This window comes from Lutra lutra, chromosome 6 (assembly GCF_902655055.1).
Source record: "Lutra lutra chromosome 6, mLutLut1.2, whole genome shotgun sequence".
NCBI classification, from domain to species: domain Eukaryota; kingdom Metazoa; phylum Chordata; class Mammalia; order Carnivora; family Mustelidae; genus Lutra; species Lutra lutra.
The window spans coordinates 87,476,941-87,502,219 of record NC_062283.1 but is presented as its reverse complement, the minus strand read 5'-3'; the positions used below and the strand labels follow the sequence as shown (position 1 = coordinate 87,502,219).

The 25,279-nt window shown below is 39.9% G+C and overlaps 1 protein-coding gene across 3 annotated transcripts in view; it reads right to left on the bottom strand.

The window, feature by feature from the left end:
* PDE7B (phosphodiesterase 7B) overlaps nucleotides 1-25,279 on the bottom strand; it is a 324,787-nt gene that overhangs the window by 142,608 nt on the left and 156,900 nt on the right. The window contains exon 1 of one of the 3 annotated variants that reach the window (XM_047733038.1): nucleotides 1,800-2,337. The exons of the other annotated variants lie outside the window; for them this stretch is intronic. Within the exon in view, the coding sequence (XP_047588994.1) occupies nucleotides 1,800-2,037 (238 nt within the window). The 5' untranslated portion in view covers nucleotides 2,038-2,337. Of the gene's footprint in view, nucleotides 1-1,799; nucleotides 2,338-25,279 lie in introns of those variants that run through there. 3 annotated transcript variants of the gene reach the window in all.

Genomic DNA, 25,279 nt, shown 5'->3' with positions numbered 1-25,279 from the left:
GAGGTAAACCTCCTTGGAGGGGTTGTTGAAGTAGAGCCTGCCTCCCTGCAGACACGATAAAGGGGACAGCAGACCAGGGAGCAGCCTTTCTAGGCACCAAAGTGGCTGCTGAGAGATTCCACCGAGAGTGAGGCAGTGGTTCGGGATAAATTAAGACTCTACTAGTCAAACTTTGCAACATTCAGAAAAACATCCCTTTTAAGTGATTAAAAGTTACAGAAGTTCTATTTTCTGTCTGTAGTATTGCTTTTTCAAGAATTGGACCCCCACTGGCATATAATATGAATCATAACATAAACCTATCCCTAACACATGCTAATGTCTGTTGGATTAGGTAGTTTTATCAAAGGTGTAATTTAAGATACGAATATTAATCATTTAAATTACTGAAACAAACCAAGAGTGGTAACAGTTGAAGTGTCATAGTTAAGTTTTCTGTCTAGGTGGGTTTTTCCACTTTTCTTATGCTACTCACATGAAACACACGATGGCTTCGGCATTACCTCATCTCTTTTGACCAAGACCCATTTCCCTGGGCATCCATCTCCCACTTGCCACAAAAACCTCAGTCTCATTGGTTTTCTTCTCATTCCTAAGTACTCATTGTTTACTAGAGACCAGCAGTGTTTTTTTTCCCCTTCCTTTCAAATCTTTTTTGTTGTTGTTCAGAACATTACTTTGTAATGATATTCTTTTTTAGATTATTAGGCAACTTACAAAAGTTTCTGCATAAATTACTAAAAATAAAATGAGTCGTGTTTTGATTTTCTCATCCCTTTCCATGAGGAAGAGAAAGGTAATTTTTAGTTTATCTTTCCCAAGTAGGCTCCCACCTCTCCCCACCAATGGTATGTCAGGATTCCACTGCATAGGGCTAGCCAAGACTTCAAATGCATAAACACACGCTCATATTTGTTCTTCTAAAGTGAACCGCCGCTTTCCGAAATATCTACCGACACATTCCCTAAAGGAAGAGAGCACCCTGTAGCCAGTTACACTTTCTTAGTTTCAGGTTTTATCAGACCGCTTGGGATCCTTCATAGGGACCCTAGGTGCCTTTGTGGTTGTGGTGCTGGCTGTCAGAAATAAAGCAAAGTTCTCCACAACTGGCCTCAACACATTCTTATAACATGACAAAGTCCCTATGAGTCATCATTTCCACATTTGTAAGGGAGCTGATTTTTCCTGGTGTCAATGGGGTAATCTGTATTATGGACTGTCATGTCCAAAAGGGAAACCGAGGCAAGGAAGCTTGCCAGCTTTCCCAGGACATACAAAGCTTCCAGGCCAACTCAGTCCTGCGAACATCATGCACACCATAGCTCCATAGTCAAAAACTGGAAAATGTATTTTACTTTATAAAAAGCATGACAAAGAGCACCCAGGGAGCATACTGTCTTGAAGGGAACTCTGGCTTGTCCATAAGAACTGCACAGAAAGTATGGCCATTAAAAAGCATCCAATTCCAGACCCACCTTTTTTGGGGGGGGGTGGGGGGGGACTGAAGTTCAGGAAATTTCACTTGTTTAAGCCACAGGGCAATCAAGTGTGAGCTGAGCCCAGAGCCCAGGTTACTCGATTCCCAGTCTATTAAATGCTCCTCCTACCACATCCTTCTTAATTTTAAGATGCGTTTCTACAATAAAGCAAACATTCATTAATCACAGCCTCGAACCCCCGCGCTGCAGTTTGTCGTCTTTCCTTCTCCCGGTTTTCTGGCTTGGGCTCTGCAAGGAAGGGAGCGACAAGTCACCACCAGCCTTGGCCCCCATCCCTTTCGCACCTCATAGTCCATTTACCTGCAAAGCTGTGGAGAGCATCTTCGTTTTCCAGAACGCCTCTCTGTTTGGTCGCCTGCAGCTCACTTTTGGATTTCCACACCAGCTTTACCATCCTGATCATCTCGGGCAAGTCCCAGGGCAGCGGCCCCTGCTGGCACCCCGGCCGGCCGCCCGCGGAGGAGGGCAGCACACCTTCTGGGGCCGTCCACCTCCTGCCTAGCTCTGCCGAGTGCAAGTAGCGCTCGAGGACGGGCATTCTGCCCCGGGCCCCCACCGAGGAGCTGGGGCTGCTGCTGCCCGGGCCGCCGCCGCCGCCGCTGCTACCAGAGGGGACAGTCTTCCCGGGCAGGGGAAGGCGAAGCCCCGGGAAATCTCCGGCTCCGGAAAGGCAAGCCTCCTCCAGCCTGGCACAGCCTCCCTGTCGCTCCGTCCCTCGCAAACGCTGCCGGCGCGGCGACTCGCTGGGCCAGGTTTCTCGCGGGTGAGAAGTGTTCCCGGGCGCCTGCCCTGGAGATGGAGCGCTCTCCCCTCCCTGCTCTCTCGGGCACCGGCTGCGCGGCGCTTAATTAATCCCAGGCTGCAGCTGGGACGGCGGCGGCGGGGACAGCCATCGAGGCTTTAGTGTTCGCCTCTCCTGCCCGGATACGTGTGTTCTCCATTCCCCTTCGGTGCTTGTCAAAGTTTGTCCAGTGGCTTGTCCAGCCGCTAAGGTCTCCCGGCAAAGAAGCGGGGCTCCCCTTTGCCAGCCTCTCACGGGGGTCCTCCAGAGGCCCTTATCTGAAGGTGTCAGGTGAGGAGTCACCCCGGTGGTGCAGGAAACCTAGAAGCTCCCTCCCTCCCCACCTCCCGGTTCCGGGCCCCGCGAGTACCAAGGAGCTCTCGGAAAACGGGCCACTGAGCACCGGCAGAACCAATTTGCAGCTGCTGCTCTGAGGAAGGTCTGGCCGGGGGCCACCTTGCCTGTCCACTAGGTCTGCCTTGGGATGGGGTTATGCAGAAGGCTCCGCGACGGAGCCTCAGCACCAGGGTTCACACACTCCCCTCCTGCACCCCCCCCCCCCTGCTGTCATTTGGTTCTCAGCAAACCTAACTGGGTTTTGGCCCATTAGTCAAATCCCTTTGTAACCTCAGCTGCCCTTCAGCTGGAAGGGAAGTAACATTGAATCACATTCCAAAGCTAACTCCGAGAGAAGTGAATTAGGGAAGCACCAAGATCCTCCTGCGAACATGCAGTGGGGTCCTATAGTCGGGACACACAATTTGGGATGGTCAGAAACCCATTTCAAAGGAAAACAATAATTTTAAAGGCTATTCACGGGGGCGGGGTGGTGGTGGTGGTGGTGCATATATGGCACTGAAAAGAAAGGAAAGAGTGTTGCCGATCGGCTTTCCAGACCCAGAGCGCTCTGGGCTTCATATTTGGGCCACTAACTGCTGTGCCCCCGCCTGTGCGCAGTTCAGTTGAGGACAATCACGCGCCACGCTGTTTGGTCCCAGGGCTTCGAGGTGGAGACACCAACCCTGAAAGTCAGAACCCATTCAACAAAAGGGGGGTACCCCCTGTAGCTTATGTGAAAAGCCCCAGACATAAATGAAAGTGGGGTGGTATTGTGTTTGGCACTTTCGTCAGCAAATTGGGTTTGTAAGAACAATTTGAACTCGAACATTCATGTAGCTCCTGTTTTCTTGGAGGCCATTGCAACAAGCCCAACTTTTTCTCCTTTTCTCATCTCCGGCACTACAAGTGCTTTATTTTACTTAGCATTTTGTTTTGCTGAGGTGCATCTGTTGTTCCTGTTCTACATTCCTTGCGGGCAGGTTTATCATACAACCATTTGATGTTGCTTTAGGGGAGAGGAGACTTGGGGTGTGGGGGAGGAAAAAAACCATTGTAGGGTGTGTTTTATTTTCATCACCCTCATCTCCATTTTTTACAAGTTGAAACCAGTGGAGGCTACAGTTATTTAGTTGTTATCCTTCGCCCTCTAAGCCTATGGCTAATAAGTTTAGTTTTTCACCCTGAGTTAAATGGCTTTTCTCTTTTTCTGGATGAAAAAAAAAATGGTAAGCCTACTCTCTTTCCTAATAGGTGAAGAAACGTCACCATCCATTGAGGGTATAAAGCCACAATAAAAGACATTGAAGACACTACTGTTTGTGAATTTCATCATTGAAATATTGATCAGACAGCTCTTCTTGTAACTACCATAGTCACTCAACCCAATTAGGGAATAATCAGTAATCCACTTAGGAGAAAGATGTGCCTTTTTTTTTTTTTAATAACTTCCCTCGTTGTTAAAGAATGAAGGGATTTAAGCATCAGTGTGACACTTTCACCACCTCTGACTGCCCTTCCAGGTCCTATCTGACACTTCTATCAGACAGGGGCATTAAGGCTTTCTAGATTTGAAATGATTTTATTTAATAAGCACATGTAGGCTGTTGCACTCTATTAGCATATTTCCTGAATAATATCTTAAACTCATTCCTCAGTCACAAACTTCCTTGACATAACAACCAAAGAGTTTCCTAAGTGTTCAACTATTTTTATTTTTGTTCAGTTATTTTGCAATAGTACTTAGCATCAGGATATCCTGACCCTTGGAACAAAGGGGTTAAGAACAAAGAAAACAAATATATGATATAATATGTCACACACACTAATGTATTAAGAATACAACTCTCCATGGAACATTTCTTTAAGAATGGCAGTTTAAGAAATCCAAGCATATAAATTTCCATTGTACTCTCTGTGTTGTTGTGCATATTTCCTTGTAAAAATTTATCTTAGAGAAGTTACAAAATGTGGGATCACTGAACGTGAATACCTACTAGTGGGGATGAGTTAGGGCTAAGCAAACACCATCTCAAATCTTCATTCCCAAGAAGGAATCTACTTTGAAGGTTTAAAAATTGAAAAGGTTGCAGAATTCTTAAAAAAAAAAAAAAAAAATTCTCCCCAATATGGGATTATCTTCATCCCAGGGTAGAAGTGCAAAAATACCACAAGAAAGGTCATTCTCATGGTATTTCTGTCTCACATAGAAACAGGAAGTACAGGAAATCTTGCGGGAAAGCTTGGCTCAGGAGATTTTTGGCTCAGAAGCAGGCTCAAAAGATTAGGATAAACTGACAAGATGCTAGTACTCAGACTAAAATTATTATGCCACACACATTCTCTAACAGGTGGTTTTGTTACATTTCATAGGTAGTATAGGCTGTGCTCTTTTTTGTCCTTCAGATAGTTACTTTGGAAGAGCAAGCCTATAAGCTTATGATTTTAACCTTCCTTAGTGAATATCATTCACCTTGAGACAGTACCTGTAGCCAGAAGTTTAGATCACTGGGGATGGGGAAAAGGGACTGGTGAGAAGGCTCTGTACCCAGCAGAGACATGGAGCAAAGAGGTCTCATCTATGTGACTTGCAAGGATTCTTACAAATCTTAATATCTGTAATTAATGTGCTGTAGATAGGACATTCTAAACTTTCAAAATAACCCCATTTTTAAATTTCAGGCACTGTGAGCCAACCTAACTTTCCAGTAAAAGGAAAATAGGGTAGTTCTTTTCTTGTGTAAAAGAAATGTAAGAGACTAACCAAGTCAAAGACAGCCTGTTCCAATGGATACCTAATTCTACCAAAAATACTTTGCTATGTGTTTGCAGCTATAAAGGAAAGAATTTGTAACCACAATACTAAAGTTTATGGCCAAGAACAAAGATTCAAAGACATAATGATTTAGAACCTGGATTATTTTGAAGAATTTCTAGTGTTCTGGGGGCTATGTAAAAATCTTGTAGACTTGTGGGTGTTCTAGTCATTTAGCAGGTAAGTATTATATGTAATTTTAAAAAGAAATATTAATATTAAATATTTCTAAGGATTTTAAGAAATATATTTTTTAAAGATTCATTTATTGGAGAGATAGAGAGAGAACAAGTGCATACAAGTGGCTGGAAGGGCAGAGGGAGAGACTCTTCAAGCAGACACCCTGCCATGACCTGAGCGGAAACCAAGAGTTAGATGCTTAACCAAGTGAGCCATCCAGGTGCCCCAAGAAATGCGTTTTTTAAATGGAAACTTGGAAGTATATATTCACTTTGTTTTTTATAATTCTGAATTTATTAACAGAGTCTCACAAGACCTTCATCTTAATGGAAATCTTCCCACTTAGATATTTTGGCAATACTTTCTACACTTATTAAACCCCATTCTGCCTCTATCTTTAAAGAAAAATTACAAACTATTAAAGGAGTTTATTAATTTTGTCCTGGCCTTTCCTCTCCATCAGTTAAATACAGATGTGTAATCACCCACACAGACACACACACACACACACGCACGAATTCAAATGCAATTCAACAAAAACACACAAATGTAATTCAAATGAAACTCAAAATGAGCGAGGAAGGAAAAACAGGTCTCCCAACTTTGTTTAACGTAGTCTAAATAGAAGAAGCTCGAACAACTTACAGTGTCCTTCAAAAGAAATAGAAATGTACTAACTCTGGCTTTCACTAATCTCAAGGAATGATGCCAGCAAATAGGGAAAGAGACTTGGTCTGCAGACTGACCACATAAGGCTGCACACATCTCCACTATTACATGGAAAGGGAGGAAAGTGGATGTGGCAAGATGAGGAAAGATGAAGTAGGAAAAATAGATTCATACATAGTTTGATTTCACAACAGGTGTTTTAACTACAAACAAGTCTTCTCTTATTCCCTTTGCAGATATATATTAATAATGAGAGCAAGAGCAGAAGGGAGAACTCCTTGTGTAACTCATTCAGGCACCAGGACCTGCCTGTCCTCCCCAACCTATGTTCTGGTTTTCACTATGAGTTATCCGTTCTTCTATTTCTTTGCTTTACACATTTAAAGAGAGACACTAGGGTTTTAGCTGCCATGAGATCACTATCTTGGCTCTCAGATATCTTAACTAATGCTAAGTTTACTGTCTCTTGACAGTTAACCCATGACAAATGAGTCCAATAACACAGGGATTAAGAACAAAATGGCAGGAAGACTTGATTTTCTCCACTTTACTCCTCCTCCCTGCTGTTGAAAACCCATACATAAAAAAAGACACTGTTTTGTGGTAAAACAACAACAACAACTCCTCAAAACAAACAAACAAACAAACAAACAAACAACTCCCTCATCCCCTGCTATTCTCTCCATTACTGAACATCTGAGCTTTGCTGTGTGACAATGGCATCCTCTAGCTGAAACCTTTCTAGGATTTCGGAACTTATTTCCAATTGGGGAAGATTGTAAGTGGAGTCCACTTCTCATAATTTCATATTGTAGTATGTCAACTTCTGAATAAACAGCTACAGCAACGAAATCTCCAAAGCAGCCCTCTAAGACTTAGGGTTATAAAAATTAAGTTTCAATCTCAACTCAGCCCTGAGCTTTGCCTCAAACTTGGGACTTCTCCATAAAAGGGTATGATGTCAATAACCACCTTACTCATCACACTGGGATCTTATAAAAATAAACTAAGATTAACTTGTGGGTTAATTTAAGACCATAATGCTCTTAATTTTTTAATTGATCATTTTTAAGCTATAAGAAATTATAATTGACAATTTACCTAAACTCAGATTGTGTTTTCCTGGGATCTATTAGAAAGCTGAACAGTCAACCACCCAACCCTTGAAGTAGGTCCTACTTCGGACATTTGTGTTCCCCAACAGGATGCAGGAGCAGAGGAAATCAAAGGCAGAAGTCATGGAGTACTAGACAGTGGTCCAATGGGAGAGGTACTAAGGGATTTAATGTACAAAGATGGGGGAAAGTAGGCAAAATGATTGAAGTGTGATTGAGAATAGATAGACAAAGGACAAAACATGTGCTTAAAAAAGGGGGCTCAATAGAATATTCATTGTAACTGTCTTTTGGAGGTGAGAAGACAGCCCACGAATCATACCTAGGGTCTCAGCCTACATGATCGGCACTGTCATTATTATCTACTGCTCTGGTTAATACACCATAGCTTCCTTTGCTTGGGAATTTCAATTTCAGCCCACAATGACTAATGGTATATTTGATGTTCACAAGCTGTACAGCTCTGTGTTATAAGCTGTGCTTATGAACATGTGTGTTCAGGCCTTCCACTGGTCTTATTTCCCTACACTAACTTATGTGGACCTCAAGATTTTTGCTTAGGGGTCTGTATGCCCTAAGCATTTTTATAATATTTAAAAAAAATATTTTGCTTATTTACTTGAGAGAGAGAGACAGAGAGAGAGGGAGAGAGACTACGAGTGGGGGAGGGAACAGAGGGCGGGGGAGAAGCAGAATCCCCCCCTCCCCTGCAGCAGGGAGCCCAAAGAGGAACTCAATCCCAGGACCCTGAGATCATGACCTGAGCTGAAAGGAGATGCTTAACTAACTGAGCCACCCAGGCACCCCTATAATTTTTTTTTTTTAAGATTTTATGTATTTATTTGAGAGAGAAAGAGAAAGAGAGCAAGCAGGGGGAAGGGAGAAAGAAACTCAAGCAGAATCCTTGTAGAGTGTGCAGACTTGATCCCATGACTCTGAGATCATGACCGGACTGAAACCAAGAGTGGAATGTTCAAGCGCCTGGGCCACCAAGTGCCTGCATTTTTATAATTTTGATTGCTCCTTGCCGATCTCTGTTTAATTGATGTGTTTTTAAAAGAAGTGGAGTGTATAAAACCAAATATAACATTTAAAAAGTAGCCTGTGCAAAGTCTGAAATGCATTTCTACTTTTTTTTTTTTTTTTTTTTTTTGCAGTGGGGACAGGAATTTTGGAAGTTCTTAAGAATTAGGTCAGGCTGAGTAGACCTCAAGGAGGCTGAAGGGCTGATGATCCAGACATCCCTCAAAGAAATGCTGAGGAATGCCTGAGTGAGATTTTCCCCTCTTAATGTAGTAATAATAATAATAATAATAACTCGACCACTAATAAGATATAGAGAGATTTCAATAACATAACATAAAAAGAAAGTGAGAAGATGATAAAAAACAAAATCTTCTAACAGGACCTCTTTCTTCCCTTGGTATATATTTATGCTTATGTTTATAGAGTTCAAAGTCAATTCGGAAGAAGGAAATTTCTTTCTTTTTTTTTTTAAAGATTTTTAAAATTTTTATGTATTTATTTGACAGACAGAGATCACAAGTAGGCAGAGAGGCAGGCAGAGAGAGAGGAGGAAGCAGGCTCCCCGCAGAGCAGAGAGCCCGATGCGGGGCTCGATCCCAGGACCCCGAGATCACGACCTGAGCCGAAGGCAGAGGCTTCAACCCACTGAGCCACCCAGGCGCCCCCAGAAGAAGGAAATTTCAACTGCTAATGTGTAGGAAATATAATCTTCCTGGATCTTCCAAGCATTCTTTATTTTTTCCTCTTTCACTCACTACCTCCTGGTGATTATGAATTAATCTATGAAAATATATGTGGCTCATGAAAATATATGTGGCTGAAGGTATCTCTCGGGTGCTATTTCAGAGCAATGTTTCTTAAATGCTAGCATGCATACAAATCACCTGGAGATCCCATTATGTGCAGAGTCTGTTTGGGCAGGTCTGGGTGGGGACCTGAGGCTCTGCATTTCTATAACAGAGATATAATATAATATCTATAACAGAGATATAATAATTTCTCTGTATTTCTCTCTGGGTTTGCCAGGCTGCTGGTGGTGGACCACACTCTCAGTGCCAAGGCTAGGGGGCTACCAGTAGCAGATACTTTCTGCCTCTTCCTTATTTATTAAAGAAAATGCAGCTAGAGTCCTAATCTTTACAGATACACATATTGGGACTCTAGAAACAATAAATACTGGCTCAGGTCAAATACTAAATTGGAAATAAACAACCAGAACCACAGTGTGAGAGTAGGACTCTGTCTGGTGACATTCATGACATTGGACTTGGCTTTTAAATTTGTTTCATTCATTCATTCATTCATTCATTTCTTTTCCCCTATGAATTAACTGTAAAAATATGGTTGAAGGTCCAAATAAGCCACTGTAGTGAATAATATATATGAAGTTTTAACTTTAAACTAAATGGCTATTCTTGTAAATGTTTTCTCACCAAATGTGAAACAAAATCTGCTTAGGCCAATTTTGCCATTCCTCCTTCTTGCCAGTATTTTCTTCTGCTCCTATTGCTATGTTCAGAACAATCAGAACACAGGAAAATTTCAGAGTCTTTGATCTTCATCATTAGGGATAGTCTCACTAAGACCTTCTCCTTCATTCGATTTATTAGAGGTCTATGTAAAGTGGTCTTTGGATGGAGGCTGGCAATCTTTCCCACTGTGATATTCCAGGCATGAGTGAATGGCAGCCAGATGATTCCACTAAGCAAAGATGGAAAATAAGAAAGTAGGCTCTCACGGTGCTACAGCAAGCAGCCAGTGGTGCTGCTGACTCGGAGAAACAGACTGCCATGTCACAGCCACAGCGAAACATGAAACACAAGAGATAAATAAAATAAACTCTGCAACGCGCTGCACTCTTTATCAGGTATCGCTCAGAATCTATGCAGCTCCAGGCATGGTATTCATGGGAAAGTGATGCCAGAAGCAAGAGGCTTGTGAAATCCACTGGAAGACAAGGGTAATCCAGAGCATGAGGCTAGAACACCACCACATTTACGTAATTAAAAATCTGTATAGCTAAAAAAATTTGTACGGTTAACTAAATAAGAACACTTAGCATAAATGAAAGCATCTGCTGATAATTGGAAACAGAGTTTGGTGTATTGTTTTCCCATTGTCTTTTCTGGTCCTTTCTAAGGCTAAACGCTTCGCAATAATTATGAACACCTATATTTCCTGTTCTTCCCCAGGGGTAACTAAAAAAAAAAAAAGGGAAAAGAAAGCTGGAAGATATTAGATTAAAACTAATATATATCATGGTTATTGTTTTAGATAATTTTGGCCCCTGCTTTCCTCTGTGATGGAAGGAGAATCAAGGTAAAGTGAGGTCACTTAATAGACAGCATACAGACAACATAGAACACATTCTCTATACAGAACAGTACAGGTATTCTCACCAGCCCCCTCCCCTTTTGACATGTAGTGTCGCTGGAAGAATAGTAGTAGCACCATTATCAAGGAAAGAAAGCCTAGCACACTAGAATATTTGAAACATTGATGTATGTATAAGGTCTTCTCCATGAAAAGATTTTTTTAAGAGTTTCCTTTTGGAAACTTTCTTTTCCAGCCTACATTCAAATGCTAATTAAAATTCGCTTCTTCTATTCTATAAGTTGTCTAAAATGATTGCATATCCTTCTGCCTATATCGTATGTTCCTAATGGTCTCCCCCTATTTTCTTGTCTGAACCTCTGAGTTCTCTTACTCTCTGTTCTCCATGACCACCTTCCTGAATCCATTCTGCAGCCTGATAAGGAGTCTCCTTGCATTCTTTGTTTTCTGAGTCTTCTTTGTTTTTGATGTTAATATTTTGTTGCTATTTAAGTGTAAAGTAAAATAGACCTCCTTTGACTTGCATATGTGCACATACGTTGCTACTTTCACATCTGTATATCTTAAGTATGAAGGGTCAACTCCAGAATCACCTTTTAACAAATGCCTTTTTAATAATGCTGGTACTACTTTCTTTTCTGCTTTCAAACTTTGAGGAATCAATTGATTTGAGCTTCTATCAAAATGTGTTTTTCAAATCTCTCATTAAACACTAAAAAAACCCAGTGAAGTCTTACTTATCTTTAGTGGTTGTGGCATTGTGAATTGGACTTACTTTATGACCATGCCATTTTCAAATATTAATATTATATTAATATTAATACCATAATTAATAGAATTATAATAATCACAAATAATTATAAATATAAAATATTATAAAATATAAAGTACATAATATAAAAATATAAAATATAAATATAATAATAATAATAATTAATATAAATATTAATTTAACACAAAGAGAATTACTGCTTATACATATAGTTCAAATCCCCCTGTTGGGCATTTAATGCTTTCAAAAATAGGTTCCCACTCACCTAGTTCTGTAAACTTACTGAGCTTACATTCAACACACAAACTTTCTATGAAAATGATATTGTTGACCAGACATGACAGATGTGCTGTCATATTTCGTATGGTAGGCAGAATATTGGCCTCCTAAAGATGTCTACGTCCTAATCCCTAGAACCTGTGGATATGTTAGATTACATGCAAAAAGGAATTAAGGTAGTTGATGCAATTAAAGTTGCTAATGAGCTGATATTAAAATAGGGAAATACTCCTGGATTATCACACAGGCCTAATGAAAATACAAGGGTCCTTAAATGTGGAAGAAGGAAGCGGGAGGGTCATTGTCAAGAGTGGTGAGATGTGAGACTCACTGGCTATCCATGGCTTTAAAGACAGAAAGGAGCCCTCCAGCCAAGTAATGAGCACAGCTTCTAAAAGATAGAAAAGGCAAAAACCAGATTCCCTTGTAGAGTATCCAGAAAGGAATGAAGACGTGGGGACACCTTAGTTTTGGCCCAGTGAGACCCATTTCAAAATTTTCATCTCCAAACTTTAAGATAATAACATGTGTTGTTTTAAGCTACTAAACGTGTGGTAATTTGTTACAGGAGCCTTAGGAAACAAACATATTGTCACTCACTTTGTTGGGAAAGATTTCCCCATTCCTCAAATTCAGAAAAAGTCCCATTTTCTTTATGAAATCTTTGTGCTCTACTTCAAATTGCCTCCTTTGTCCTCAAATTGTCACCTTTCTCGAGTCTTATAAGGACACTAATCCCATTTTTGAGCGTTTTATTCTCAGGACATATTTATCTCCCACAGGCCCTATCTCCTAATACCATCATGCTGGAATTAGGGTTTTAACATATGAATTTTGGAAGACCACAAACATTCAATCCATAGAAGATCATTTTCTAATTTTGCCAACAATAAAGCATTATCCAGACACGTTAAGCCCTGGATTCCCACAGACCTGAGTACAAGCATTTCCATCCGAGTGTTTATGTACCTGGTCAGAGTATTCAGCATTTATGTGTGTATGTGTGTGTGTGTGTGTGTGTGTGTGTGTGTATGTATGTATGTATGTATGTATGTATTTGCCAGAGAGAGAGGGAAAGCAAGAGAGCGCACAAGCAGGGGAGCGTCAGGCAGAGGGAGAAGCAGACTCCCTGTTGAGAAGGGAGCCCGATGTGGGACTGGATCCCAGGACCCTGGGATCATGACCTGAGCTGAAGGCAGACCCTTAACTGACCGAGACACACCCAGATGTCCCCGTACTAAACATTTAAATGAAATGCTTTATTTTATCCTTAGGAGAACCCAGATGACGTAGGTACTATGATGACCACCCCCCCCCCCCGCCCCGCCCCACGCATGAAAGTAATTAGCTCAAGATTCAGCTGCTGTCAAACTTTAGAAGGGTGATTTGAATCCACCAAAGGCTGATTCTAGAGCACTCCTTAACACTGTGCTCAGAATACCTGTGTGGTTAAGGTATTGGAGAAAGCAGTAGGAACGCTGCTTGATTCATAGATTGTAATTATATCTGGCTCTATCATCATAAACAGCTCAGTGAAGAAAGTCAGAAGGAAAGCAAAAATAATCATGACACCCCAGCACCCATTTCTGTGCCTGTTCTTCATGCAAGGATTACATCTTGTGTTCTTCAAGCCAGATTCACTGCCATGCGGTCATGACTGTCAATATCAGGTTGGGCTTTAGAAATCTCTGCCATGTGCTGGAGAAAGGTGGCTTTTTCAGTGTGGCCAGAGAGAAAGAACATGGTATATGTGGGCATTTTAAAAAGTTTAGATGAATGTCCCTCCAATAATGGGGTGGTTTCTTCAAATCAGACCCTACACTGCTAAAATAACTCTTTTGCTTTTAAAGAATGACTTGATTTACCCACACCAGCACTTGTGATTGCCATTGCAATGCACCGGAGCCACCCGCGAGCAGTGATGAAAGCTCATCAGAGTAGTTTCTATGTTGTTTAAACAGGACTGCAGCAGCAATTCCACAGTCCCAGCCCTAAATTCTTGGGTCTGAAGAACCCAAGAATGATGATGTGGAATTGGTGAATGGAGTCCTCTAGGTTTACCTAAGACCCTGGATAGAGATTTCCCTTTGGGAGCTATTTAGCAAGGCTGCTTACAGTTTCACTCTGCCAGCTACATCTGTGTTTGCTAGATAGCTTGGCCAGAAAAGGGGAGTGGGGAAGGGAGCTTTAAGTGTTTCCGAGTGTTAAGGAAATCACTTGGGTCACTTTTTGCATGGATGACAATACATGTGGAAATTCAAATCGGGCCCAGCTGATTTTTGTCCTGGAGTACTGGATCAGGGATAAAGCTGAGGACAGCCATGTTTCATGGGACCAGAGATCTTCTGTTTTCTGCCTCAGTTCCTTTCTTTGGCTTTTCTTCCACATGGTAAATGTGATCATTTAGTCATTTATATTCAAAGTCCTTCTGCTAGGGAAATGTAAACCTATGCATTTCATGTTACCTTTACATAGCACCTTCTCTGATAAAGGCATTGCAAAGTGACAGAAGGGCTTGGCTCTTCGGAAATGTTCCTGAGGAAAGGAAAGTACAAACCCTGGGCAAATCAATCTGACCTTCAGGATGCTCAACTGCTTTCGGTATTCCCCCTTTCCTGTACCCGGTAATAATTAACAAATTCATTCTCTTATTTGAAAAAACAAAACAAAACAAAACAGTAAATACTGCAAATGTTTCCCTGACTAAATCCAATTAAATCCAATTATTCCACATCTTTCTGCACATATTAGACACATTATAATTGATGCCTTGTTTTATTTGGCATTTGTCTCTATATCCATTTGCATGTAAAATTTGCATTTCCTGTTTTATGATAGTAGATCATAGGAGTGCAGGTATTTATTTCTTTGATAGCTTCCTTAGAGCACCTCCCAAAGTGGTCTCGATTACAGTGAATGTTGAAATAGCACTATTGTTTCTATGGCAAAAACGTGGAGACAGTTCTGTGTGGGACAGCCACAGCATTTTTGGGAAACCTCAGAAAGGATACTTGGTGTTGCAAAATCAAGGACTCTTTTTGACCTAAACCATATATTGGTTTTCTTGAGATTACTTCAGGGTTAGAACTTTTCCTCCATTAACATGGTTAGTAAAGTCACGTTTTCCTCCAAGAACACAAATTTGCAAATAAAAGAAATGGGTTATAGAGGCGCCTGGGTGGCTCAGTCATTTAAGTGTCTGACTCTTGATTTCAGCTTGGGTCATGATCTCAGGGCTGTGAGATCAAGCCCCACTATGGGCTCTATGCTGGGCATGGAGCCTGCTTAAGATTCTCTCCCTCTGCCCCCCAACACCCCACTCATGTTCTCTCTTTCTCTCTCTCTCAAAAAAAATAAAATAAAATAAAAAGAAAGGAAGAAAAAGAAGAACAAGAAGGGTTATAGAGAATTGCTTGAGATTTTACTTGGGATTCCCTCAGTTGTTGCATCTTTTTTTTTTTTTAAAGGTTTTATTTATTTGACAGAAAGAGACACAGCGAGAGAAGGAACACAAGCAAAGGGAATGGGAGAGAGAGAAGCAGGCTTCCTCCAGGACCCTGGGATCATGACCTGAGCTGAAGGCAGACGCTTAACGACTGAGCCACCCAGGTGCCCCAGTTGTTGCATCTTTCTTATCTCTAACCTGTTGGCCAAATGTGCCACTAGATCCATTGTCTTCAAGTTGCTATTTCTCGGGGTTTTCCTTAGAACTTTTGGAGACAGAGTTTTCAGAAACAAAACAAAACAGCCTCTATTCTCCAATAGAACCAGGATGTTGGAAAAATTAGACTGAGTTTTTGTGCCAATTAAGAGGCTTAAATGAAAATATTTATGGAAAGTATATAGAACAAGGCCAGGCAGAAAGTAGGTACTCCATAAAAGCCAGCTGTTACCTTTCCCTTCAAATTATCTGCTCCCTTCTCTCTGGAGCTGGCCCCAGTAAGCTCTTTAGCCCCGGTGCCACCAGGAGAAGCAGAAAGTAATATATAAAGGGGAAAAGATAGAAGATATAAAAGTAAGGAAACAGAGGGGGCGCCTGGGTGGCTCGGTGGGTTAAGCCTCTGCCATCAGCTCAGGTCGTGATCCCAGGGTCTTGGGATGGAGCCCCACATCGGGATCTCTGCCCCGCAGGGAGCCTGCCTCCACCTCTTTCTCTCTGCCTGCCTCTCTGCCTACTTGTGATCTCTGTCAAATGAATAAATAAAATCTTTAAAAAAAAAAGTAAGGAAACAGAGGGTATGTGTTTAGTGTGGAGCTGTCAAGGAGATGGGGGAAAAAGAAGACAGAGACAAAAAGAAAAAGATAGAGGGAAAAGAGAAAAAAAAAGTACAGGTTTTCCCTAGCAGTGATCTTAAAGGATACTCCAAGACCCTGGAGGTCATCGGTTTTGGGTCCTTCACTTTAATATTGGTCTGATGCCATTTTTTCCCTCATGTATTAACTTCTAACATGTATTCCAGACCATCTAAAAGATTCTTCAGATCTAATTCTATAAAACAGGTTAAAATTATTGTTTTTTAGTTTGATCTGGATAGCCAAAACATCGAATTGAGTTAGTTTCTTCCTAAATCTCTTGAAACCCCCTATAGAGGAGAAATTTTCAAATTTCATTCTTCCCATTAAAGGATGTAGATACTGAATTATCAAAGGCTTTCTCGGCAAGGCAGTGTCACCTATAAGTCAATCCCTTAGGACATTGTAAGAAGCAAGTTCCTGGCTGGTAGATAAAACACTCTGGAAAAGTCCTTTACCTCTTCAGGCCTTAGGAACATCATTAAGGGCATTAAAGTAGCCGTTTTTAAAATGGTATCCCCTTGCCCCCCCAAAATAAAGTAACCTCAAAGTCTTCTATCTATTTTTTGGGGGGGGCATGGGATGGTGCCCATAATGAAAGAACTCGGAGATTTGTTATGAGAGCGTGACCCTAGGTGAAAAAGCTTTTCCTGGTGGTCTCAGAGGCACAAGACTTCATTCTTCTTGCACTTGTCAGTAGTAAAGATGGGAAAATAAATTTGACAGTGCTAAACAATATTTATTAAGCACCTTCCATAAAGGTGGCCCTCATCCAGGCATGAAGCAAAGTTTGAACAAGTTGGACTTTACATCCAGTAAGAAGAGACAGAGAGTAAATACATAACCACACAAATACATTAACAAGAAAGTATTCAGTGGTTATGTGCAATCATAAGCAAAAATTAATTAATAGTAACAAAAAATTTATTTTCTTGGAATTAATTTCTTAATCATATGAAACAATGAAATTCTTGCAAGACACCCTGTGTATTAGAAGAATAGTGGCTAAATAGCCCTGGAATGCCTTTAACTTTATTCTTCTTACTTGGTTGAACACTTTATTCCCAGAGAATCATTTATTAACCACAGAAGTAAGTCAGTTTTAAGAACAATACTTTGTATTTTTGTAATATTTTCTTCACTTAGTAATATGCATATAGACTTCATGAAGTAGGCACAAGAAGAACTACATTTCTGTAAAAATAGAGACTAAGATGGGTGGGTGGCCATCAGATGTTTCTGGGCCTATGGTGGGGAAGGGGAAAGCCCAGGCATATGCCACTGAAGGTGAGAGATGCATGCTCACAAAAATCAGTTAACAGGTAGGCGAAGTCCATACTTGGACACTCAGTATGTGTATGTATATACATATTTATTTATTTATTTATTTAAAGTATGGAAAAATATCTTAAGAAACGTCAGAACTTTGTTGGGCTTATTTAAGGCAAGTTAAGATTCTGTATTGTTTTGTTTTGAAGGCACCATGTTCTTTTCATTAAAGTGAGTGTTCAAAGGTTTTCATTTGACTAAAATACTATGATAATCCAGATACATGCCAAGTGATGGCCTTCTTTTTCTTGACTGGGTTGGGTTCAAGATTATTTGTGATGCTGAGGAGTTGACTGTATTTAGTCAGGTTGGCCAAAATGCTCATGTGCTAAGTCCATTGTACTCCATGCCTATCCAAGATCACTTAGGAGAAGGACCTAAAGTCTTCAGGTGAAGAATATGGTCCCAGAACGATCACCTATTGATCCCATCTGTACGGAACTACCATAAGAGAGGACTACATAATAGGAGCCTGAGACTGAATAGGGAATATGCTGAAATGATGCTCTAAATGAAGAAACAGGTGAAAGAGAAATCAGTCCATCTGTCTAAGTGCTATTTTGTCTGGTCCCCAAGGATTTTGGGGGTGGGAGTGTGTCTCCCTGACTTATGTTGGATTCATTAATCCGCAATCTGGGGCTGAATGTATTCCATCCCACCAGTCATGCTGAGATTGAGTTTCCTCTGGTGATCAAATTATTTGTCCCAAGATGCCTCAAGAGTAAGAGATAAAACTCAAAAGATAACTGTGCCTTTCAAAATCCCAAGTTACTGTTTAATACCACTGAAAATTTCCCTGGCTACTATATTCACTGCCATCACAGTCCTTAACCACCTGGTGCTACGGAAGTAATGTTGTAAAGATGTTGAAATATAACAGGTTCAGTCAAAAATGCCTAAGGTAAGAATGGTTTGGGAGCTTCTGTATTTCCAAAGTGGATTCATTTTCTTTCTGACCTTACTATGTGTTAAAATATTAATGGGGAGTTTAAAGTTGCCAATTCCTTCTTAAATCATGCAAGAGCCCATTTACTATACTAGTCAGTGATGTTTGAATATTGCCTGATGTAAGACTTGCCATTGGTACAGCTTTGATCACACAACTCAAAAATTTATATATGATGGAAGAACATCCAGCAAAGCCAAAGATTAAAGTTTGTTGTTAAGTTTTCAGGATTAATGATGAAAGAATTAATTTTGTCATAGCCCTTTAGCTAATACTGTAAACACAGGAAGTGTATTTAAGCTTTATTGGTATTTCCTATTTAAGCCCTGAACTAAAAAAAAATATGTATTTGGATGAAATTTTTTTTTAAAGATTTTATTTATTGAGAGAGAGCACAAATGGGAGGGAGAGGGAGAAGCAGGCTCCCTACTGAGCAGGGAGCCTGACTCAGGACTTGATTCTAGTACTCTAAGATCATGACCTGAGCTGAAGGTAGATGCTTAACCAACTGAGCCACCCAGGCACCCCTAAAATTTGTTTTTTTATTTATTTTATTTTATTTTATTTTAATTTTATTTTTTTTAAGATTGTATTTATTTATTTGGAGGAGAAAGAGGGTGAAAGAGAGTATGAGAGGGGAGAAGGTCAGAGGGAGAAGCAGACTCCCCATAGAGTGGGGAACCCGATGCGGAACTCAATCCTGGGACTCCAGAATCATGACCTGAACTGAAGGCAGTCGCTTAACCAACTGAGCCACCAAGTCACCCTGAAATTTATTTCTTATATGGAATGTGTAATGCATTTCTGTTCTGCCTTAACACTTTAACAACTTAAATGACTTTGTGATGAATATCAGTTATACTTCAAGCACAATGTGGGTGTTTTCAGGTCATTTGCTTCTAAATGGGTCAGGCTGCTACTTTTTTTTTTTTTTTAAGTTTTGGGTCAACATTTGACAGGTTTTCAGAAGTCATTTTTTATTGTTTTCAAGGCATTTGGCTGTAGTAACCTGTCCCTACCCTCAGTTCTGCTTTGAACCTTCCAGAGGCTACAAACCAGTTGGTTAAGGGTCCACGAAGTGCCTAGTGCTTGCAAATAAGTAGGCTTAGAGTTAGCTACTAAGAATTTCTCTTAGAATGCACAGATGAGAATTCAGCTACTTTGTCTTTTATTTCCAGAGATCCTTTTGGCTTACTTCTGGTTTCCCTCTTCTGTTCCAGATGATTAAATTTGCCCAAGGCCTTCCTGCCCAATATTTCAGTAGCTGTGGCATGGCTGTTGTGGTGAGGCCAGGAGTTCTGGAGCAGATCTCAGTTGAAATTCTGGCTCTGTCATAATCCTGCTGTGTGACATTGGGCGAGTTACTTTACCTCCCAAGCCTTAGTTTCATCAACTGGAAAATGAGAAGGAAAATAAACACTCCCCAGAGTTATTGTGAGGATAAAATGAGGTGTGTGGTATGATAATAACTAATATTTATAGAGCACTGATTATGTGCCAGGTACGTAGTTAGTACTCATAAATGGTGGCTCCTTTGGACATACTTGACTCTGTGCCCTTACTAGTTGGACTTTATACAATTAATCCACTGAAGTCCTCACATGCTTTTTTCAAATGCCATAGAAAATAACAAGAAGGTTAAAAGAAATGAATCAGAAAGAATCTACTATGTACAGCCATGGGGTTAGACATTTTACTTATATTGTATCATCTAATCATCTCAGCAACCCTTTGGAATAGGATCTATTATCCTCATTGTACGGATGGGAAAACTAAAGCCCCGAGTGGTTATTTTATACTTTTCTACATGATAATCAAGAAAGCTGCACAATAAGCAGAACAAATAGAATATAGTTGGGAACTTAACTCTATCAGAGTAAATTATAACACTGACATTAATAATCTAGTTACTTTCTCCTTGTTTTTATTAACAAGTCATCAAGTGTTGTTTTCTTTGAGTTAAAGTAAAATGTGAAACATTTTCCACAATATCAAATTCACCATTCTTCCTAACATAGATGTTCGCATAGATCCTTGCATGAGTAAAAGGCTAAATTACTTTGTTTCAATCATAATACATATTGAGGCTTGTTTTTGCTGCCAAAACTGTTCTTTGGTTTAGAAAATTTCCCCTAGGTCATTTAGAAGTATTCCCAGAAAAGATGAAAATGCCAAAAACCTGGTCAAATCTTTTTTCAAGTATTGTACCAAGAATGGAAGGAATCTGGGAATCAAGAATGTGTATTTATCTGGTCACAAGGAGAATAGAGGTTATCTAAATGCCTCCCACCCAGTGTTCGTCACTTTCTTTCCAGGGTGGCCATTTCCCCCTCATCTTCTCACTACTTTCATGTATTGTGTTGTCAATCATCCTACCTTTCTCTTATTTTCAATTTTATTACTTATTCTCAGGAGGAAGGGCACCTAAGAAAATTTCTTTTGCGGCTCCACCTTTTCAAAGGAAGGTGCAAATTAGATATAGTAAATTTGTAATTCTATTTCCATCTTTAAAAAGAAATGTCATTCAGGCACTGGTCTGCTCTGTCACCTTGAATCAGAAAACAGCTCCATCTGGTTTATTTAGTTTTTGATAGCTCACACTTCAAAGAAAGGCAAGGGTTATATCCGCTGATCATGGCGCAAGCTTACGCAAGCTAAAAAGAAAAAAAGAAAGAAAAAAGAAAAAGAAAAGAAAAGAAAATCTTTCCCTGACCCCTGCAGTGATCAGTATGTATATCCTGAAGCAGCAGAGATCTGATGACGTCTGTTGTGGTTTGCTGACTCCCAACAGGCTTGATTCTGCAGGCTTGACTCTGGAAAAAGAATCCCACCAACTTCGAGCAAAATTGTGCCCGAGATTACTAATAAAAATATCATGAAATTGGCTCTGGGGCTACTTTGGGTCTTAAAATTCTACGTGTGTATGACTGTGTGTTTGCATGTGCACACATCTATGTGTATTTTAACTTCAACATCCATATGCAACTTCATCTTTTAGGAGTTCTAATACACTGTAAGCTTTCAGGCAAGGTTCTGGCAATAACCCTTCCTATGCAACTGGGTTAACATTCCATCGATATCCATGTGGAATATCCCAAGGTCAGGTTTGATTCTTAATTCATGGAAAACTAATAGAGGGCTTGTATGTTTTATGCATTATCATTTCAAAGAGATGAGCTTTTCAATAGAAATACACATCATCATTTTAAAATTTCACTTAAAATTTATACTCTACCTACTTTCAAAATAACCCCAGGTTATTTCTAACCCTGTCTTGGTTATGCAACCACTGTCTGCTCTGGATGCCCCATCTGCAATATAGTGATAATAATACTGGCCGCCTACATCATTTCAAAGTGGTGTTTTAAAACTAATGAATAGAGGTCTGCATGAGTACCAAGCTCTTTAAAATACAACAGCTTTATAGCTTCCAAATTAATTTTAACCTGGGCCCAAAGTTACATACTGGATATATAGCTCTATAAAAATATGCAAAGTAAGAATATATTTGTAAGTTATGTAATTGAAATTAATTTTAAAATGAATGGACTATATATCATATGTATATGTATACACAAAAATGAGGAATACACTCAAATTGTGACAAAATATATTATGAAATAGGACTATAGAAAATAGTAAAATGAATATTCTATAGAAGTTAATATTGATAATGGTTATCAGTGTTGGTGGTATTGTCGGTGAGTTTATTTTCTTGTATATATTATTTATATAGCTTTCCTATTATATAGTCCAAGTCTCTTAAAATGAATATGTAGTACTTCCAAAATCAGGAAAATAATCTCAACAAATATCTTTATAAAAATTAACTGGACAAGAGGGAAATTTCTCAGAATGCAAATGAGCTTTTAAGAAAAAAAATGCCATTGAACTCTTTAAGCACTATAAAAGTACTATATAGTATTTAAAGTACTATAAAAATTATAGTACTTGGGTTTGGACCCTGTTTACCATAGAAAGCTCAAGGCTAACCTATCATTAAAGGAAAATACTCAAATTCTTTGTCCATATCCAAAGTCTCTCTCTGTGTCCAGGTTTCTGTGGTATGTCAACAGTTAGATATAGTCTTATCTGCTCAACCTAGCACACCACTGACTGTCCATAAGTTTAAAAGATTCAAAAAGTACGAAAGGGACCTATTCCAATAGGTAAATTATTCCCATTCGCCATCACTCCTGTCACACTGGATTTCTTTGGGTTCTTCTAAAATGCTGCAGGCTTTCTTCCTTCCGGGTCTTCTCACATGCTGTTCCACCTTTCTGAAACATTACCCACACTCCTTCACCAGGCTAATTCCAGCACATATTTTAGTTGGCTCTCACCTTCTTCACAAATCATATCCTGGTCTCCAGACCAAGTCTGAGGGCCTCCCATATGCTCCTGTGGCTGTCTCTGTTCACTCCTAAGAGCACACTTGTCTTATCTAACACCTCTAGTCTGAAAGCCACTTGGAGGCAGAAACTTTTATCCCTGGCACACAGCAAGTGTGACTCACCAGAGAAGGACTGCTGTGACTTCCTCAGGTCAACAACTGTTCCTGTCTACTGAATTTGGGGAGAAAGAGGAAGCCCTTAGTATTGGCCACTCTCATCATGCCTAGGTTTTTCTCCCATGAAAGAATTGGTAAAGAGAAGAAGACACTTTTAAGATTTATTACAAGGAAATTTTAATTTAACTTGCTGCATAATTTAGTTAGTTATCCATAAAAAAATAGCTTGGCTTAGTCCTAGAGAAGTGACTACATACACAAAGGAATTTTAAAATAAAAAAGATGAAAAAGATTTTTTTCCCCTCTGACTCTTGTAACTTTCAACAGCAAACATTTGTGTTAGTTCTACACATGTTACATCAAAGATAACATGATTTGTCGCCTCTTCTTTGAAAAATATCCTACATCTGTAAGTCATTAGCTTTTGCCTGGCTCTTCTGTTATACTGTATGAGTCCCTTGAAAATGCTTTATGTGTCTCCATTTTCTTAACTGTAGAATGGGGTTAATTTTACTCTCCACAGTGAAGAGAATGTGGGGAAAAAGTTAATGCTAGAATATAGATATTAACTAGCTCTTAGTTGGCAAAAATTACTTTCATATTATAGTTTATTGTCAGAGTACTCTTTTTAGCAAAAGGAATTATATCCTTTTTTGTGTATATTTAACTACATCTTTCCATATATAGACTTCCACACATCTCTTTCTCAATTCCCAGCTAAAATGCCTGAGATACTAACAACCATGTATTGTTAAAAGGTGGCTCCATGAGCACCCCAAAAGTGGAAAAGACATTAAATACACATTGCTCATTCCCTAACTTTTCCATATCACAACTCTGAAACTATTTGTGAATAGGGATTCATAAGATGAGTACGTTGGGTCAAAATAAGGAGTTACTGCAACCAGTCTGGTCCCATCACTCTAGGCCAAGCCTGCATGTCAGTCTCTGAATGCATCTTGATCTCTCCCATTCCCTGGACATTGCTGATGAAGAGAAGGAGCTACAATTCACAGTGTAGGGGCCATCAACAGATCAAGAGCACGCAAAGGGAGTCCCAGGAAAATGTGAGTCCTGAAGGCCTTGTTTTGCTATTAGTGGTGCCTCCTGACCAGTCAGAAGGTGGGAAGGTGACTGTGGACCATGGGCAGGGAAGAAAGTGGGCACCCTGTGGGAGTAGAGGAGTTGAGAGAGGTGAGATGTGGCATATTTTTAATCAAAGCTGGTAAATTGGGGAAGTCAAAGGGATTGCTCAAGTGCTTTTTAAAAAATTTCCTTTTCCTTTATTAAATTGTCACAAATATGTTATTAGCTTGGAATTGGATTTTCTACCTCATGAGAGAGGCACACACAAAACAAAGACCCTAAATTCTCATCCAAGGCAGACACATAAACCATATTCTACATCATTATAATTTCCCAAGAACTTCAATTCCCCCAATCCAATAAAATTTACACTTTTCAAATTCCTTTTTAAAAACAAAAACAAAAACAAAAACAGAAACCTGGCAACAGATGTCTACATATCCCAACCAGTCTGGATAATGTCCGTGATGAGGACCTAGCTGGGGCTTTTCCATCAAGTTAGCCACACCCATACTGCTTGTCCCATGTTAATTCAGACCTTTAGAAGTATACACACACTCTAATGCTTCCCTACCCTGATCAGTCCACAGCAAGCCTTTGGTTAGCAAAGACAGAAAAAATTTGGGTAAAAAAGGAGAACATTCAAAAGACCAAGATCCACACTTGGACACAGGGATATAGAAATCACGCAAAAGAGTGATTCCAAAGTTGGCCAACGCAGCAACTACTAATAACTATTTCTATTATGAAATGGCAATTATAGTTACCATTACTTTGGCTATATGATTCAGATCCTGTAGTATTTTCAAATAAATAGTGATAAATGGGCCCTTGGTGATCCAAAGTCAGTCTTATTCTGAGAAGAAAGATACTCCATATTTAATATGCCCTTGAGAAGGGAGGTGACATACTGGGAGCCATTGAGTATTGCTATCTATGTAACAGAGCAGCCTGAGAATCCAAGGAAGAGTCTATTCATATTTCTGTGTAAAGAAAGAAAAAGGAAAATTTAAAAACAAAACAAAACCTTTTCTCTCTCTCTCTCTCTTTTTTTTTTCTGTTAGAAGTGAAAAATCACCATTAGGATGAATCTCTTTCTCCATCAACCACCTGTGAAAGTAAAACAAACAAATCCCAGCTTGTGATTGGATCTGATATGTGAGTAAAGCATGAAATTCCAAGGCAAAAGGTCTTGGTGATGTTAACAATCTCCTGGGAAGTGGCTGAAAGTGCACCCTCAACCAGGGACATCAGGGGCTGGAGTTTTGGACTTGTCTGGACTGATCTTGTTCTAGCCCTAGCACCAGGA